This window comes from Tachysurus fulvidraco, chromosome 5, assembly GCF_022655615.1.
Source record: "Tachysurus fulvidraco isolate hzauxx_2018 chromosome 5, HZAU_PFXX_2.0, whole genome shotgun sequence".
Taxonomy (NCBI): Eukaryota; Metazoa; Chordata; class Actinopteri; order Siluriformes; family Bagridae; genus Tachysurus; species Tachysurus fulvidraco.
Window position 1 is genome coordinate 26,488,697 of NC_062522.1, and position 18,676 is coordinate 26,507,372.

Genomic DNA, 18,676 nt, shown 5'->3' on the forward strand with positions numbered 1-18,676 from the left:
TGTGTATTGAAGTAGCTACCTCAAACACCAGTAACTGATTATTCTGCTTATCTGATTATTATTATTTACTATATTGTGGTTGTTTTTCAGACATACGCCGATTATGAAAGTAACCCATTGCTACGTCGAGGCATTGAATTCTGCTGCCGTCAGTTTTACATTCTCCACCGCAAACCATTCATCCTGCAGCTGTTTGCCAGCGTGGCCCCACTGCTGGAGTTCACTGTGAGAGTTTAAACCTTATAATTCATCATAATTCTACTGCATATCTCATGCTCTTTAGTAGTATTCAGTAGAGAGTTCAACTGTAGGTATCACCATTTTTATGTTGTGTTGTGTTAGCACTGATTTTTTCTTCCCTCAGACCTGCACCAGTACTGGACTGTCTAAAGGTGTATCAGCACAGTGCCTGTTTGACTTGCTGGTGTCCCTGGAAGGAGAAACAGCCGACAATTTGGATGCTTTGGAGCTGGTCAAAGCAGAGAAACCACTACGTTCTCTAGGTAAAAGATCATGTCACTAAGCAATCAATAGGTTTCTCTTTTAAAACATTTTTTTTTATAACAAATTTACTTCCAGATTTTTGCTATGGCAACGAGGACCTAGCCTTCTCCATCAGTGAATCCATCAAGTTGTGTGTAACTGTGGTGGCCTATGCTCCCGAATCCTTCCGAAGGTGAACATCCTAAAATCCAGTAGTCTGTGATAACACCATGTAGCCTTCCTTTGTGTCAGTACCAATGTCAGTGGAATATAATGGTATTTCTGTGTCTCCTCTTTCAGTCTACAGATGCTGATGGTTCTAGAGGCACTGGTTCCTTGTTATTTGCAGAAGCTGAAGAGTAACAGTCAGGCCCTGGAGTCAGTGTCTGTAGCCAGAGATGAGATCGCAGCCATAGCTGCTCTGGCCACCTCTCTGCAGGCTTTGCTCTATAGTGTCGAGTCCCTGACACGGTTTGTTCCTCTTATCTTTTCCCCACAATGCTACATCCATTGCTTCACAGACATGATTTCATGATGTCTTGTTAGCTTGTGTGTATTGTTAGCTTGTATTTACTATTGTGAACATTTGAAAGTGTCCGCTTCAAGTTTCTAGTCGTAGTTTCTTTGTCAAACTGGAAACTGGATTAACTTTATAACATGCTATTCTGGAAATTATTTTTGTTGCCCTGCTTTTTTTTTTTTTTTAGCTTTTCCCCACGTCATGTTTATAATAGTTTCAGCTGTGACCTCAGCTTGAATGTATGATGTATGAAGTCCTCTGTGATATCTATATCTGATTTATACAAAATAATATTCCAGAAAAAAAGTAGCCAAATAAAGACCACTAAATAAATCTACATTTATGGCTTATGCTGAGCAAAAAATAATATAATAGTTAAATAAAATACATTTATTTAATTAACTGAGCAATTCAGGAGTTAAAGGCCTTGTTTTTAGCAGTTGGTGGTCTTGGGATCTGAACTCACAACCTTCTGGTCAAGACTACAACACCTTATCGACTGAGCTATTATTTCCCTACCACAAGCAAACGCTTTATTTCCAAATCAAACAATCCATTTTATTTATTTACAAAGGTAAGATCTTATTTGTTGTGGAACAGTTTGGATGTCGAGGGTACTAACGATAGTTTGCTGTGAATTTTGTTGATTCTTCCTCAGACCTATGACTGCACCTCAGATGAGTCGCTGTGATCAGGGCCATAAAGGAGGAACTGCTGCCAACCACACAATGTCTGGAGGACCAAATGCCAGGTCAGACATGTTCTCTGAGCATAGTATTCTGATACAGTTTACTACACTAGACCAGTTGCTTTAGGTTAATAGGTTAAAGTAACAACCTATGCACAGAGATAACCTGCACCTGTTGGAGGAGGGTCAGGGCATGCACCGCGAGGAGCTGGACGAGCGCATCGCCCGGGAAGAGTTCCGCCGGCCTCGAGAGTCCCTGCTCAACATCTGCACGGAGTTTTACAAACACTGTGGGCCACGATTAAAGATCCTGCAGAATGTGGCTGGAGAACCCAGAGTCACAGCCCTGGAGCTTCTGGATATAAAGTCTCATATGAGGTATGAGAAAGAGAGGAGGAAAGAATGATTGCATTGACTTCTACCTCTTGTATATGTACAATTATGGTCACATACACCTTTCAGAGTCTACAAAATGTTTAAAACAATAATGTATCAGTTTACACAATGAACCAATTTAGTTTATATTCAAGTTGTTACCTAGATAATCAGTGTTCATTTTTATGTTTTTTTGATAGATGTTCGTGTGTCTGTTGTTGAGCTGATAAACGTCCCTCTTATTTAAAAAAAAAAAAAAAAAAACGTGATAATTGTAAGTATTTTGTCCTCTTTGAAACGTGTAAATACCTAATGTAGTTTCTGAAGAGCAGGACTAAATAATAAAAAATGATCCAGGTAACCACACACAGTATCAAGAATTCAGTGTATGGGAACTTTTGAAGTGGTTCATTTGTGTAAATTCAGTTATTATTTTGTCTCATGAACAAAGGAATGATAAGCAGAGAAAATATGTGAAAATATGTAAGCCAAAGTGCTTAATGGTAATGCTGGTGGTGTGATTATTCTTTTTTTTTTTTTTTTCGATAAATAGAAAACTTGCTGAATATACCTTATATAGTAAGATGCTTTGACAGAAATAATAGCGGAAAGAATACTAAACTGCAGTACTTTAACTCACTGACTTGACTGCAACTGAGGTAATAATTAACTTGAGTAAAAGTCATGGATATGAATATTACTCAAGATTAAGTAAGTCATTTGGTGACAAACTGCCTGTGCTGAAGTCAACACCACTTCCATTTTCAACAATTTACAGGAGAAGATAACATTTCCTTTCTAGCTAACTTAAGCTAATGCTCTTGTGATCGCTTGCTCACGTTAATTCATACTTGCTTCTAGCTATATTATTAGCTATCACACATTCTCCTCAGCTTTACCTGTATGCTGTAGAGATCTAGGTATATTTAGAGATATAAATATCTCTAAGTTAAATACAAGCTGTAAAACATTAGACCTGACTTGCTAACATGGCTTACTCAGCTAGCTATTGGCTTCCCAGTCTATGCTTCTGCACATACTGTAGTTTCCATTATATTAAAGCATTTAACGGAAAATGATCCAGGGAAGCTCAATGTCTCCACTGTCTCACTTATTCCTTCTTGACACCTGAAGTGATTTCATTGTCATTCCTCTATATAGCTTTTATACATTGGAAGGATCAGTGCACATCATCTAGACAGGACAAAAGAACAGTGTATTTTTAAATTTGCCCACACTTTCTTTCACTTGCCTTTAATTACAGGTACTTAAAGAAAACTCCAGTAAAAATGATTTAATTATACTTCAAAATACAGTTAAAGTAAACAAAGTACTTGTGAAGCAGAATCAGAAATGTAAATACACAATTAGAACAGATGTAACATGATATTTTCTGATCTTTCTAACAGGCTGGCAGAGATTGCACATTCACTTCTAAAGCTGGCACCATATGACACTCTGACCATGGAGAGCCGCGGCCTGCGCCGCTACATCACTGAAATGCTGCCCATCACAGACTGGTCATCAGAAGCAGTGCGGCCGGCTCTCATCCTCATCCTCAAGCGTCTGGACCGCATGTTCAACAAGATCCACAAGATGCCCACGCTCAGGTGCGCCCGCCCACAAGCTCTGTACTCCAGGTCTGTCCACTTTTCCTCAGTTGCTGTTTCTGCCTGTTTCTGCCCCCCACCCTCCCTCGCATCTCTCTGAGATGCGGAGCTCATCGTGGTAGCCGTGTTTTGGTGCTGTGCGCTTCGTCTGTGCCCACAGCTTTCTCTGTAAGGTCTGTTTGAGTGTGTATTCATTGTGCCCAGGTGGATATGAGGTAAGTCAGTGTGAGTGATTTTTTTGTGCTTTTATGGTCACAGTGTAAAAAAAAAGAAGGAAAGAAACCTACAAATAATTACAAATAAAGGTCTTATATGTTCAGAGGACTCTCTGTTCCATTTTTTATATCAGTTACCTATTTGCCATCTGGTGGAGGTCTGTAAACTTTTGCATTCATTCATTATTCTATTTTTAAACTAAAGTGGTAGAAACAAGAACAAATGGCATCTTTAAGCAAGATATTTATGAATAATTATTTATTTTTTCCAAATATATTCGTAAATGTATATTAAGTATTACGTCTTTTCTCTATGCTGTTTGTCAAATTAATTTGCTGAAGTCTTGAAATGCAAAAATGGAAGAATTATGAAAATATTGTTTCTACTCATTTTCCAGGATACATCTCAGTCATTTAGACTTTCCAGCCAAAATATAAATTCATCTGCTTTAGAATCAAACTTGAGTCATTCTGGTATCTCTAACTATAAGTTATTTTCTTGAGATCATATCTTTTTTGTAATTTTTTATAGCTTTATTTTTATTTTAAAATGCATAATAGTGCAAAAACTGACTGATTTTTCCTTCAGGATCAGAAACAATCTTGCTATCTAGCCTTATGTTTGTCAGTGCCAGACAGTTTGTCACTTGAGAAGGGGACTCTAAAATCTGCAGATTTTAGACACTAATGTTGGACACTAATGTTACTTTGAAAAGGTGATCTGTTTCATTGCCTACCAGTGAGAGTTATGTATAGAGTTATCAAATGATTGAGAGATGTCGCCTAAATTCTTTACAATTCACAAGACAAATGGTGGGCAGAAGTTTTGCAAATAGGATGTAATTACTGCAAAATTGGCATAAAAGTAATACATGACCACAACAGTGTAATGCTACTAATGCTGCGTAATCACAGAAAATACCTTTTGTTAACACAAGATCATGAGAACATTATTATTATCATTATTTCCTTTCAATAATTGCAACATTTTCAGAACAAAATAAGGCTTGTATTGGTTGCTGTATTTTAAGGAAACCTAACCAAAAAAAATAGAAACCTGAATGAATGCAAATATAATAATAATAATAATAATTTGTTAACCTGGTTATTAATTAAAAAAAATAATCAAATGTTATAACATTTAGAACACTGGCAATAAATCATATGTATAAAAATGAAACACTGGTGTTTGTGGCCTTTTGCTTAGACGACAGGTGGAATGGGAAGCAGCCAGCAGTCTGATCGAAGGGATTTGCCTGACTCTTCATCGGCAGCCGATAATTTCCTTCCTCCCCCATCTGCGCTCTCTCATCAATGTCTGCGTGAACTTGGTGAGCATCAGTGATCATGGACACACTTTATTTCAGTGGACTGTACACATGGTGATCTGACCAACAGATTTATGATGCAGCACTAAACTCAAAGTTACACTTACTGTACATTGAACCAGTTCACTTCTGAAGGACTGGATACATGAGGTCCTCTGTCCTCATACTGTGAGTTGTATGTTTATCTGTTCAGGTGATGGGTGTGGTCGGACCCTCCAGCGTAGCAGATGGTCTGCCATTGCTGCACTTAAGTCCTTACCTCTCCCCTCCTCTCCCATTCAGCACGGCTGTGGTTCGCTTGGTGGCCATGCAGATCCAAGTAATTCCCTTCAGCTCTTTTCATTACTCACACCTTTCCTTTGACTCAGAGATAATCTTATCACTTGGGTCTATATTTGATGCAACCTTTACTTCTCTCTTATTCGTAGGCTTTGAAGGATGACTTCCCGCTAAGTCAGGTGATCTCACCCTTTACCAATCAGGAGAGACGAGAGGGCATGCTACTTAATCTACTGATTCCCTTTGTTCTGACTGTTGGCTCAGGAAGCAAAGGTCAGTGTTGAAAATGAGTGATCAAAGAAGTGTACTGGCAACTGCCCCATTGATAGAACATCTCTTTAGATATTAACAACATAACAGTTCTATTTATTTTTAAATAGCCTATAAGTGGGGTAGTGGTGGCTCAAGCAGTTAATGCTCCTCCAAAATTGAGATATGTGAAGAAGGAATTTCACTGTGCTGTAATTTATATCTGACAAATAAAGTCTTCTAAAATAAAATTGTTTTGTATTATATATATATACTTTATAACATGGCCAATATGATCACCTGTAAAAGGTTTTAAATTTTTGTTTTTTTCTGATGAGATTTGTTCTAATTTCAATCTGTTAATTAAATTCTATTTTATTTGTATAGCATTTTAACAATGGACATTTTAGCAAATTAGAACATGTTAAATTGATCCCTAATGAGCAAGCTAGATGTGATGGTGACAAGGAAAATTTCCCTGAGTCAATATGAGGAAGAAGCCTTGAGAAAAGTAAAGCCATCCTCATCTGGGTGACAGCGGAGAATGTGATGATAAATCATTTCCCTTTTGTAACTGTGTAGCACATGGACAAAATGTGTAACTGCATAACAAGAAGATTCTTTCCAGTTGAAGATATCAGCTGTTTACTGATGGAGGTGAAAGTTTCCTTTTTTGTATGATTTTGTGTGATTTTATTTCTGTCTGGATTGGCAGCAAAGGTGTTTTACATGGTCCATCACCATTTACATGGATCATGATTGTAGTATTTTATAAACAATGTCAATGCATCATACTGTGTGATATGGAAATGAATGTGGCTGGCTATACATGATCACAATGAAGCAAATATTCTAGATACAATCATGAAAAACTGATTCTATCTGAGGTATATGTGTTTAATATGTTTTATATATGTAATAATACTAGAAATGTTTGTGTTATCTGCTGCCACAGACAGTCCTCAGATTGAGCAGGCGGAGGTCTTCCTGCTCCTGCAGACGGTCATCAACATCCTGCTGCCTCCACGCATCATCAGCACATCTCGAAGTAAAAATTTCGTTTTGGACGCATCCCCGGCACACTGCTCCACCCCTGGAGACACGGGCAAGGACCTGCGCCGAGAGGGACTGGCGGAATCTACCAGCCAAGCCGCTTATCTAGGTACAGATACTCAACTGGGAACTACCGGAATAAGATGAATAAGACTAGGACCTACAGATTTATGTTGCTTTAAGAGTATCTTCTGTACAGAGTAATAATGAGATTGTATTAAAAAAAATTAAAATAAATGTTTTAATACTCTGCATTCTCATGCATGCAGCTCTAAAGGTGGTGCTGGTGTGCTTTGAGAGGCAGCTGGGTAATCAGTGGTACAGACTGAGTCTGCAGGTGAAGGAGATGGCTCTGCGCAAAGTGGGTGGTCTTGCTTTCTGGGATTTCATCGACTTCATTGTGCGCACTCGCATCCCCATTTTCGTGCTCCTGCGCCCCTTCATACAGTGCAAGGTGAGCAAACTGTAGAACTGAATTCTTTGTTACTTCTCACAAAATTCCCAGCCATCAGTGCAGAGTACAGTGTAGTGCAATGCAGTGTAGAAAATCCAGCTTCTGATTCAGACAGGGGGAGTATTGGTTTAGTGGGTAGCCTCTGGAGTTGTGGGTTCAATTCCCACCGTGTGGATTTCTCCAAATTATTCCTCTCTTAATCTATCTCAGAGCACAATCACACACACTCATTCATACAATACACACTTTGAACTATAACCCTTCTTTTTCACCATGACCCTGTGTTGGATATGCGTATCAGAAAACATAGAGATTGATGGGTGGAGTTTTTGAGAAACAATACATTATTGAGATGATTTTCATCACAATGCTCTAATGATGAACTGATGAATTTTCTCTTCCACCTTTGTCAGTTGCTAACCCAGCCGGCAGAGTCTCAGGAGGAGATTACAGCCCGGCATCACATAGCCGACCAGCTGGAAAGACGCTTCATCCCACGCTCGCTCTGCAAAAGCTCACTGTTTGCTGAGTTCAACAACGAGCTCAAGATCCTGAAGGAGGCCGTTCACAGTGGCTCGGGTGAGGATGCGTTCATCGTTGTGATAAACTTTGACTGCAAAAAATCTCACCAGTCTAACTTGGTGTTATTTTGCTCTCAGTGTTACTTTTAATTAAACATGTAAAATTAAAGTTAATTGAGTAAAATCCAATGGATTCAACTAAGCCAGTAAATATAGCTGTGGTGGAGATACTGAAGTAATGAATAAAAGAACAGTGCATGTCGCTTTAGAAAAATCATCAGCACGGTGGTTTAGTGTTACCAGATGTCCTGGATTGTGTTATTTGCTGTATTGTAGAGTTGTGTTTAATTTATGGAAATTCAATTCAATTCAAGTTTATTTGTATAGCGCTTTTTACAATAGACATTGTCTCAAAGCAGCTTTACAGAACATAAACATAGAGCAGAAGGTAAACATAAGGAATAATAAAAGAAATAACGAATAATAAAAGAAAAAGAATTAACAGAATAAAAAATTCAAGATTATTATTAGATATATATAGTTCACAATCTGTATGTATTTATCTCCCTATGAGCAAGTCTGAGGTGACTCAGGCAGCAGTGGCAAGGAAAAACTCCCTTAAATTGGTAAAGGAAGAAACCTTGAGAGGAACCAGACTCAAGGGGAACCCATCCTCATATGGGTGACACTGGGGTGTGATTGTAATATACATTCAGATAAATGTTGTATTGGTGTAAGGATCATGGACTTCGCATCTCCTTAGTATCACAAAGTCTAACTGGAGATGTCTCAGGATTCTTAGAGTCGGCCTCGGCTCAGTGGACGTCCAAAAGCTTCGTCCCACAGAGGACGTTGGGAGCTGGTACAATGTCTAGATGCCTCGGGATGGGTACAAAGAGAGAAGCAGTGGAAAGGGATTAACATATCTGCTGTTCATAAAAATGTGCAGGTCTGATGTACTGGTGCATGATATTATAGGATGTATTATGTGTACACCTGACTAAAGAGATGAGTTTTTAATCTACATTTAAACTGGGAAAGTTATGGAATTAAACAAATTATTACCTGTTATCACACACATTAGAACAGTCCTTCCCTGAAAATCTGTTGTCTTGAAGATTTAGTGACATCAGACAACTTAAAGGAACAACTTTACCTCTGTCTGTTGCACAGCACTGACACTGGAGAGTTTAGGAAAAATGTACATCAACATCTGAATAATTACTTTTTTAACATTATTTATGTGGAGCATCTGCTATACAAGTCCCTGTGTTTGTTGTTACTATAGAAGTAAATGCACTGGATCTGCCACATTCGTGTCATAACAGAAAATGAACTTTAAAATCAACATTTCTGCTCCCTACAAATCCCTTGCTCTCTCTTTTCAGCATACCAAGGAAAGACATCCATCAGTACAGTGGGCACCTCCACATCAGCATACCGCTTGAGCTTGGCCACCATGTCTCGTTCGAACACAGGCACAGGGACAGTGTGGGAACAAGACAGCCAGCCGTCTCGCCAGCCTTCCCAGGACACACTTAGCCGCACTGATGAGGAGGAGGAGGAAAGTAAATCCAACTCTTCTCCATCTACAGTTTCTATTTTACAGAGAAACTAAATTCAGTTTAACTTTTTTAAACTGCTCACCGATATGAACTCACTACATTTTTTATGGCTTCTTGATAAACTTCTACATTTTACAACCAAAGAGACTGTACTAAAAAGCAAGCAATTATTTAACAAACTAATGCACTAATACTTTCACCATGTAGTCGTATGATGTTTTCCGTATCTGTTTAAGCCCTTTCTCCCCCCTTCCTCTTTCTTACTAGATGATTCCATAAGCATCCCCAGTGTGGTAAGTGAGCATGAAGCTTTTCTACCCAGCTTAATTACACAGCGCCGTTTCTCCAGCCATGCCACAGGCTCCGCATCCACGCATCCAGAGCCGGGTCTAAGCACCATGCTGCCTAGTCACAGGTAAATGTCCTTACGCATTCTGCTGCTAACATGAACACTAACAGTGAAGTAAAATAAGGCAAACATACAACCAAAACTCCTCCACTTTAAGAGTCAGTATACATCATTTTGAGTCATTTTGATGGAGTTTCTGTTTCTTTCATAGATCCCCACTTTTTGCTGGAGGTCACCACATTTTATCTTAATCTATCTACATGACCTAACCATATTTTTCCTTTAAAGAGTGGCCTGAACATCAGCTGTGATTTGCATGCATCTCCAGTCTTTCCCCTAACCTTGTTCCCTGCCCACTCTGCAGTGAACCCAATGTGCTAGATGAGTCCCAGGGGCTGCTGGAGGAGGGTATCCTGTCACGGTACAGTGTCACAGCCCTGTGTGTGCGGTGTCTCACTGTGTGTGTGCCGGGGCTGGGCCCACCTTTCCCTACTCATCACATTCACTGACTCTATGGACAACTCTCCCTCCCTTTCCTGTTTTTATTTTCCAACTACTCTATCTGTCTCACTGTTCCTCTAATTGGTTTTGTTCTTTCTCTCTGGTATGGACACTAATACTAAATGTCACTACTTATTGTCACTGTGTGGTACTCATGTCATTTCCAGTAAACGTCATGGTGCCATGGTGTCCATTCATGTTTCAGGCTTTTTTCCACTGCTCAAATTGGAGTTCCTCTCTGGGGTGCCAATCTCTGGGGCTGAGGAGTCTGGTATGGCATGCACAAATCCCAAACAAATTAGCTGACAAGCTGACATAGTTTAGTAAAGCATAACATCCCCTATTCATACATGTTAATGATAATATTTCTACAAAATGGAAATCTTGCAAAATTATTTGAAAGGGTGCAAGACCCTGCCAACACCAGCTCCTCTAAATCCCTTATGTGAATGACATTGCAGGTTTCTAATCTGCAATTCATGTGTCACGATTTGTCTTTGTCACTGTGTTTGATCAATGATGAGCCCTGGACTGTTGGGGGATTTGTGCAATAAACACACTTCCTCTAAACTCTCCTGTGTTTCTGGAGGATTTAACAGGGATTGTGTTCTGCTCCCTTGCTCACATGCCGCACTGTGGATTCTTCAACAGGGTCGCGAGTGTCCAGAGCGAGCCAGGCCATCACAATCTCTTACTTCAGCCACCGCTCGGTCGAAAAAGAGGTCTGAGACAGGTGAGAGGGAATGAATGTCATGCAATCTGTCATCTTAATGTTTTCCAGTGGTGTACACTCTGGAGGCCAAGAAAATATACATGAAATATAGTATTTTTAATTTAGCAGTGATTCAAACAGTACTATAACAATTAGACAGAAATGACATGCAATATAATACTGAATATAAGATATATAACTTATCTTGGCAAAGTTTAATAGAGAGCCTTTTAAACACATACTTGTTATTGAACTTGTCTCAAAAGAATCAAGGATTTTTCTGTCCCTCCAAAACTAAAACATTAAGGGTATTTTATCTTTTTTTTTAGCTTCGTCGGCCACTACTGTCCATCCCTCGGATGCAGGATGAATGTCGTGGACGACAAGGAGCCCGACTCTCAACCACTCGCAGGAGCATTCAGCCCAAGAACAAAGCAGTTGACAGAGGTGTGTGTGTGTGTGTGTATATGTGTGTGTTGCTTGACATTAAAATGAAGCATACTGATTAAATATTAGTAATTTATTTGAAGGTCAACTATAATTCTTCTAAATCTGTGGATGTAGTCTAACTATTTTGAGGGCAGCTGGTTGTTCGAACATGGTCAGAAAGCTATAATCAGAAAGGTCAGACAATATACTGTGTCCCTTGGGGAAGTTCAGGTTTGTTGAAGGACCCAACAGAAACAGTCCTGGGCACTAACACAAAACCCAACATTCTAAACAATCAGGACTCCTCATATTATGACCATTTCCTTCTCTATCTCTAATCAAATGCCTATAATGCCCTGATATTTCCTCCCATAGCACACACTGACCAAAAGAGATCAGTCACCTTCACCGAATCTCAGGAAGCTTCTGGAAAGTCTCCTTCATCTACACCAACAGCCAGCACAGCTCTGCTGGGGGCGACTGGAAGCGGAAGACCAAGCAATTCCCTCACAACTGCTGCTCCTCCCTCTGAAACTTCATCACCCTCCATCAGAGCTGAGCAGCACATCCCAGCACACCAACAGGTGGTGATTCGGCTCACTGTTTTACATTGACCAATGTATCACTGACAATGTGACCTACTGTAAATACAATGATTCTTGTGGTTATTTTACAATAATGAGAGCCCATTATTGTATATAAGATATATTGGCTATAGAGATGATTTGAAGAATTGCCAGCATTTATACATTTTGCATAGGAATTTCCTCTCTATTCAGCCAATCAACACAGTAATCTAGAAGAGTGACAGGTCTGTAGGTGTTTTGGAAGCTCCACCCCTTACCTCAACCTCACATTAATGATATTTTCTCATCTCAATGGTGTCCTCACCTGCTGTCAAGGTAAAAGGAGGTTTTTGTGGGGTTTGTTAATGTAAAACCCAGTCAGTGTGTGTTTTGACCTAGCTAATGTTAGACAAATATAGAGTATAGTTTATTAATTCATTGTATTTATTATGGATGCTGCCAGATATTATCAGCTGAAAACAGTCTAAAACAGAAAAGGGAATGAAGGTTTTTACTGAAAAAAAGAGTCAGGAGGACTTTGAAGTATCAAATCTAACAATTAAAAGAAATAATTTCATTGTAATGTTAATTAGAAAGTGATCAACCTGTCACCCATGTAGAAACATTTCACAGATACTATAAGGGACATCACATGGACTGCAAAAGGACTGTGTTAAAAATATACCATTATGTTATAGTTTGTGGTTTGTTTGTTTTTTTTACCCTATTTACCCTATATTACCCTATATCTTCACCCTATTTGTTCCAGAAATTATGTAGTTGCTGTCAGCTGAACTCACTTTTTTTAATGGAAAAAAATATATATATTCAAAGCTAATCATGCAGTTATTTCTAATCCAGGGTATAATGGGTACATGGTACAATCAGTATTTATTTTCACTCTCCTGTTTTAAGGCATCACCTGTTGCTGAGAGTAAAGAAAAGCAAGACAAGGGTAGTACGAGAAGTAGCCTATCTTCTACGCCATCCTCCAGGCCAGCTTCCAGGTCATGCTCTCCTCTCCCTTCCTCTTTCCCAACACTGAGCACTCCAGTTCGGCTGAACCCGGCTCAGATCCGCGAGAGTCCGGAAGACGAGGAGACGTCAGGGCTTTTGGAAAACACAGACACCTCACTCCACATGGCTGAGGATCAAGGAACAGAGAACCCTCTCCTCACCTCTCTGCTCACACCTCATCCTCATTCTCTGTCCCCTCTGCCTCTCTCTCCTGTAGATCTGGACCTGGATGAATCTCATGTCTAAATGCCAAAAACCTTTAAAGGCTTAATCAAAAAGCATCAGGGAAAGTTCAGTAGTGCACAGTTCAGCATGTAGCTACTCAAATGCCACCAAACACCATGACACGTGAGGGAACAGGCCAATGGTTATGTTACGTTACGTATGAAATTTAAACAGGTTGCCAGATGGGTACTGTTGATTAATTGTGCATCAGTAACCTTTATCTGCTTCAAAACTGCACTTTGACATAAAAAAAAAGTCTAATTTTATGGTAAAAACTTATATCTGTGTAGTATGTAGATTACTAAAGTAAACTAAATTTATTTAAAATGTTAGTTGCTCTAGAGAACTGTGGTGTATTCAAAAACGAAATTATATACCAAGGGATCAAAATTCATGAGACTCTGTATAAGCAGCTAATACTACTAAATAATATCAACAGTTTCAATTAATTAATGTTCACCAATGAAAACAATTGGTTTGTTTTCTTTTGTAGTGCTGTATCACGTTAGCATTTTGGACTTTGCTGGGTATTAATATGACTGGAACTAAAATTAGTTAAAAGTTAAATGTGTTTCTGCAGTGCCCCTGTGCTTAAGTATGTACCCCATAGATCTGACATAAATGTGGTTACTCCGCACATAAATGAAACAAACATGCTGTAAATACACAGGCCTTAGATGAGTTTAGATATTCACAAAGCAGTGTGAGGCAACATCAAATATCTTATCTGTAACAGAAAATCATTAAACAGGTAGGGTTCTGTTTTGGGTGTGTTCCACTAAGGGAGTTTGACTATTAACCTCAAAAACTGAGAGTAAGTCTAGCATCTGGTGATTTGCGCTATGATGCTAACATGCTTGGTATTCTGACAGTTAATAGGTAGCATGCCTTGTTAGGAGGATTTAACAGATACTGATGACTACAACAGCTGATAATCAGATGAAAAAGCCCTCCATGCTATAAGAAAATGTACTTTTGTATAAGGAATTGTCGTATCTAACCATTGCTTATTGTACAAGATTGAATATAAGCAATGGTTATATATACTTTTAATGTCTGAAAATGATTCTTTATTCATTATATTAGTTTATATACAGTCCCTCTCTGAATGTATATAAAGACAAGGCCAAATCTTTTTTTTTGCTATAATCTGAAGCCATTTGGGTTATAGATTAAAAAACAAAACAGATCAGTTTTCATTTCCTGATATTTTAATATAGAAGTTAAACAACTTAAAACATGGCACCTTTGGTGGTAAATATCATCTGGTTGTATAGCATTCAGTTGTAATAACTGCATCAATTCGGCAAACCAGTGATCTCACCAAACTGTTGCATTCTTCATTTGTGCGGCTTTTCCAGGGTTGTACCACAGCTTATTTCAGTGGTTGTTTGTTTTGGGGGTTTCTCCATTCAGTTTCCTCTTCAGGAGGTGAAATACTGCATAATTAAGATGTGTTGATTGACTTGGTCAGACTAAATATTTCTTTTTCTTTTGTGTTGGCAGTGTGTTTTAGTCATCGTCTTGCTGCATGAAGCATTTCTCTATAATCTTGCAAAAGTTTCTGTAGACTTCTGAATTCATTCTGCTGCTAACATCATGAGTAAGATCATTAATAATGATTAGTGATCCTGCTCCAGAAAGCATACCTGATGCAAGCACTTAGACACTACCACCACCATGCTTTACCAATGAGCTGTGTGTTTTAAATCATGAACAGATCCTTTCTTTCCATCTCTCTGGTAGAAGTTTAGTTAATCAGTATTTCTTTGTGAATTCCAGGCTGCCTTCTGAATCTGATGAGTGCTTTGCATATTGTGGTATGGCCTCTATAATTCTGCCATGTGGAGGTTTTTTTCTTCATCTCCTGTTTTTTCCCATTGGTTGGCCAGTTCACAGTGGATATAAAATGTCTACACATCCTTGTTAAAGTTCCAGGTTTCTGTGATATAAAAAAAGAGACCAAGATAAATAATTACAGAATTTCTCCGCCATAATTGCGACTTAAAACCTGTACAACTCAATTGAAAAACAAACTAAAATCTATTAGGTGGGGGAAGTACAAATAAAAAACTAATGTTTGCTAAAAAATTCACACCCTTAAACTACTACTTTGTTTTAGCACCTTTTGATTTTATTACAGCATTCAGTCTTTTTGGGTATGAGTCTATCAGCATGGCATATCTTGACTTGGCAATATTTGCCCACTCTTCTTTGCAGAAACACTCCAAATCTGTCAGATTGCGAGGGCATCTTTCTTTAGCTCATCCCACAGATTTTCATTCAGATTCAGGTCTGAGCTCTGTCTAGACCATTTCTGAACGTTTAAGCATCTTCTGGAGAAGCCATTCTTTTGTTCATTTGTATGTATGCTTTGGGTTGTTGTGATGCTGAAAGATCATTAAAGTTCCTCGTCATCATCAGCTTTCTAGCAGAAGCCTGAAGGTTTTGTGCCAACATTGACTGCTATTTGGACCTGTTCATAATGTAATTCCCTCCACCTTGACTAAGGCCCCAGTTCCAGCTGAAGAAAAACAGCTTGCTTCACTGTGGGTATGGTGATCTTTGGTGGAATTACTGTATGGCCAAAAAGTTCAACCTTAGTTTCGTCAAATCATAAGAAGTTTTTGCAAAATTTAGATACCCATCCTCATAGCCCAGACATATTGAGAATGCCAGAGCCAATATTGCCAGAAACTCCTGCAGCTCCTTAAATGTTACTGTAGGCCCCCTGGCAGCCTCCCTGACCAGTTTTCTTCTCGTCTTTTCATCAATTTTGGAGGGACGTCCAGTTCTTGCAAATGTCACTGTTGCACCATATTTTCTTCACTTGATGACTGTCTTCACTGTGTTCCATGGTATATCTAATGCCATAGGAATTTTTTTGTACCCTTCTCCTGACTGATACCTTTTAACAATGAGATCCCTCTGATGCTTTGGAAGCTCTCTGTGGACCATGGCTTTTGCTGTAAGATGTGACTAAGGAAAGTCAGAAAAAGCCTACTAGAAGAGGTGAATTTTATTTGGGGTTAATCAGAGGCACTTTAAATGATTTCAGGTGTGTACTGACTCCTATTTAACATGGATTTGTATGTGATTGCTTAATTCTAAACACAGCCACATCCCCAGTTATAGGGGGTGTGCACACTTTATTTATGCAACCACATTTAGTTTTTTGCTTTTTTTTTTACTCTCCCCCTTAGAGATTTCAATTTGTTTGAAATTACAAGTTAGTCTACAATTGAGTTTGCAAGTTATAGGTTACATTTAAGGTGGAAAAAGTTATTTCTTTGTCTCTTTTTTTTTTACATTCCAGAAATCTGGCATTTTAACAGGGGTGTGTAGACTTAATGTATCCGCTGTATGTCCGGTTGTAAGTACACCAGTGGTTTCTTCTTTTCAAGGACATTCCAAATTGTTTATACATTGCTTATGTAATGTCTCTGATAAATCTTCCCACTTTTCAAAATGGCTTGCTTTTCTTGCTAGACAGCTCTCTGGTCCTCATGTTGGTTTATCCAATATAACAACAAATTCAGGCAACAGCAAAAGTTTTGTTCACTTGAAAGTGGGTGGATTCAAACAAAAGGTGCCACATTCTAAGCTGTTTATCATGTCTAGATGTGAATATCAGGAAATGAAAACTGAAATTCTGATCCATCATCTCTTGATCTCAAAGCTGGTGTATAGCAAAACCAAAGGAACTGGTCTTGCTATTCTAATACTGTCAAAGAGGACTGTATGTACAGCATTTAGGCCAACTATTGTTTAAAATCTGCTTTATAAATGCAATTTTTGTACTTTAAATTATTCAGATTTTTAAATTAACTTTTTATTTATTTATATTTATCACATGCATTAGACTAAAGATAAAGCTAAATTAAGAGTCCCAATGTCTACAGTACCAATTTCCTTTCTGAAACTGGATCCTGTAATGTAAATGTAAAACAATGGACACAGGATATCTAATGCTAACCTTCAACAATTTGGTTAAAAATAATAATGTATTGTCCGTTACTGTTGAGGAACGATGCTTGGATTTCACCCTGGTAGAAGCTAATATTCCGGAGATATGAAATCATCTCCCATTCAGTTCAACTAGCAACAGATTAAACGTTTATTTACCAATACTTTATATAGGCCCTCATGTTCTGACGTGGCTCTCTGATAGCATGTTGAGAATTTAAAGTTAACCCATTGCTCTGTGACCGTGGCTGTTTCTTTGCTTTAGTGAGATGATGATGATGTGGTGGTGGTCTCCCATGCAGTTTAGGAGTTTTGGCTTTCTTGATGTTTTGCCTCAAAGTGAAACTAACATAAGGTTATGTCTAAAGTAGCAATTAAGGAAGAGTTGTGTCTATCAGTAAAAAAAAATCATATGTGGCTTATTTAAAAGTATTATATTTAGACACAAATCTACTAACAAACTACAGAACATGATTTACATAAACAGACTACAGTGTTTTATATTATCATCTCACACACCCAAAGTAAATCCTTTATCAAAATGGCATGAACTGAATTTTCAGGTTTTCATATGTTAAACCCGCTTCCTGGAATCCACATTGGTGTCCCTCCATTACACTATTAGATGTAATATTTAAACTATTTCCATGTGCACATTCTACTATGTGATGTAGATTAAATTTAGTTCTTGAAAACTATTTGCATTACACTAAATATATATTTATGGCTAGTAAATTAAATATTTGCAATAATACTAATCAGATGATATTTTCAATCACGAGTAGTTTTCCAGAATGCATATACACATTAAAAAACCCTGAACAGATAGAATGTTTAACCCCAAGACCACAATAAACATCTATCCAAGCTTACACAAGGATTAGTATTGCTTAAGAATCATAAGCTGTGTCAGGTTTTTATAATAAAGACATGGAATTTATTTCACATTTTGTTTAGTGACAGAAACTGGTCTACCAGCAAGTTGTGTACAAGCCCAGAAAAGATAGATTGTGATGTAGATATACAATATATAATCAGACAGTTATATAATCAGACAATGCAACACACTGCAGTAGCTTAAGCTAACAAGGTGCCTGTGGAGACAGAGAGTCACTGTATGTCATTGTTTGTGTGTGCAAATACAATGTTTTGTGTGTCCACTGTTTTCTTCCTGTTAGTAACCTTGCTGCTAACTGTTGAGCTTGTGCAATAACAAAATATATATAATCCAACCTTTGAAGAGTACTACGGGTTTTCTTTCAGAAATAATGATGAGACACAAGAATATGAACACTTTTCTTTGATTTGTGAGAAGTGTCATGATCAATTGTAAATCAGAGATTGAATAAAGTTCCCCAGATGAGTTACAGCATCAACAGTGTCACCAGGTCTTGCACCAGAACTGTGGTAACTCATGGTTAATGTGTTGGCCTACTAGTCTAAAGGTAATGAGCCCAAATCCCAGCAATGTCAAGCAGAACAACAAAAAATATTTCAAATTCAAATAATAAATAATTTCTTTCCTAAGAGGTTCTCTGTTCTCTTTGGGACTGCGATCAGATTCTGCAGGC

At 38.2% G+C, this 18,676-nt stretch overlaps 1 protein-coding gene across 2 annotated transcripts in view; it reads left to right on the forward strand.

The window, feature by feature from the left end:
* LOC113634438 (protein unc-80 homolog) overlaps positions 1–18,341 on the forward strand; it is a 54,036-nt gene extending 35,695 nt beyond the window's left edge. For both annotated transcript variants that reach the window (XM_047813109.1, XM_047813111.1), the window contains 20 exons: positions 91–225; positions 365–503; positions 580–676; positions 784–954; positions 1,662–1,754; positions 1,851–2,069; positions 3,476–3,706; positions 5,099–5,222; positions 5,413–5,538; positions 5,648–5,771; positions 6,703–6,909; positions 7,070–7,254; positions 7,668–7,833; positions 9,164–9,343; positions 9,608–9,755; positions 10,054–10,110; positions 10,842–10,923; positions 11,232–11,349; positions 11,707–11,915; positions 12,813–18,341. In XM_047813109.1, the coding sequence (XP_047669065.1) occupies positions 91–225; positions 365–503; positions 580–676; positions 784–954; positions 1,662–1,754; positions 1,851–2,069; positions 3,476–3,706; positions 5,099–5,222; positions 5,413–5,538; positions 5,648–5,771; positions 6,703–6,909; positions 7,070–7,254; positions 7,668–7,833; positions 9,164–9,343; positions 9,608–9,755; positions 10,054–10,110; positions 10,842–10,923; positions 11,232–11,349; positions 11,707–11,915; positions 12,813–13,160 (3,159 nt within the window). In that variant the 3' untranslated portion in view covers positions 13,161–18,341. The remainder of the gene's footprint in view (positions 1–90; positions 226–364; positions 504–579; positions 677–783; positions 955–1,661; positions 1,755–1,850; positions 2,070–3,475; positions 3,707–5,098; positions 5,223–5,412; positions 5,539–5,647; positions 5,772–6,702; positions 6,910–7,069; positions 7,255–7,667; positions 7,834–9,163; positions 9,344–9,607; positions 9,756–10,053; positions 10,111–10,841; positions 10,924–11,231; positions 11,350–11,706; positions 11,916–12,812) is intronic.
* Positions 18,342–18,676: the final 335 nt, after the last annotated feature.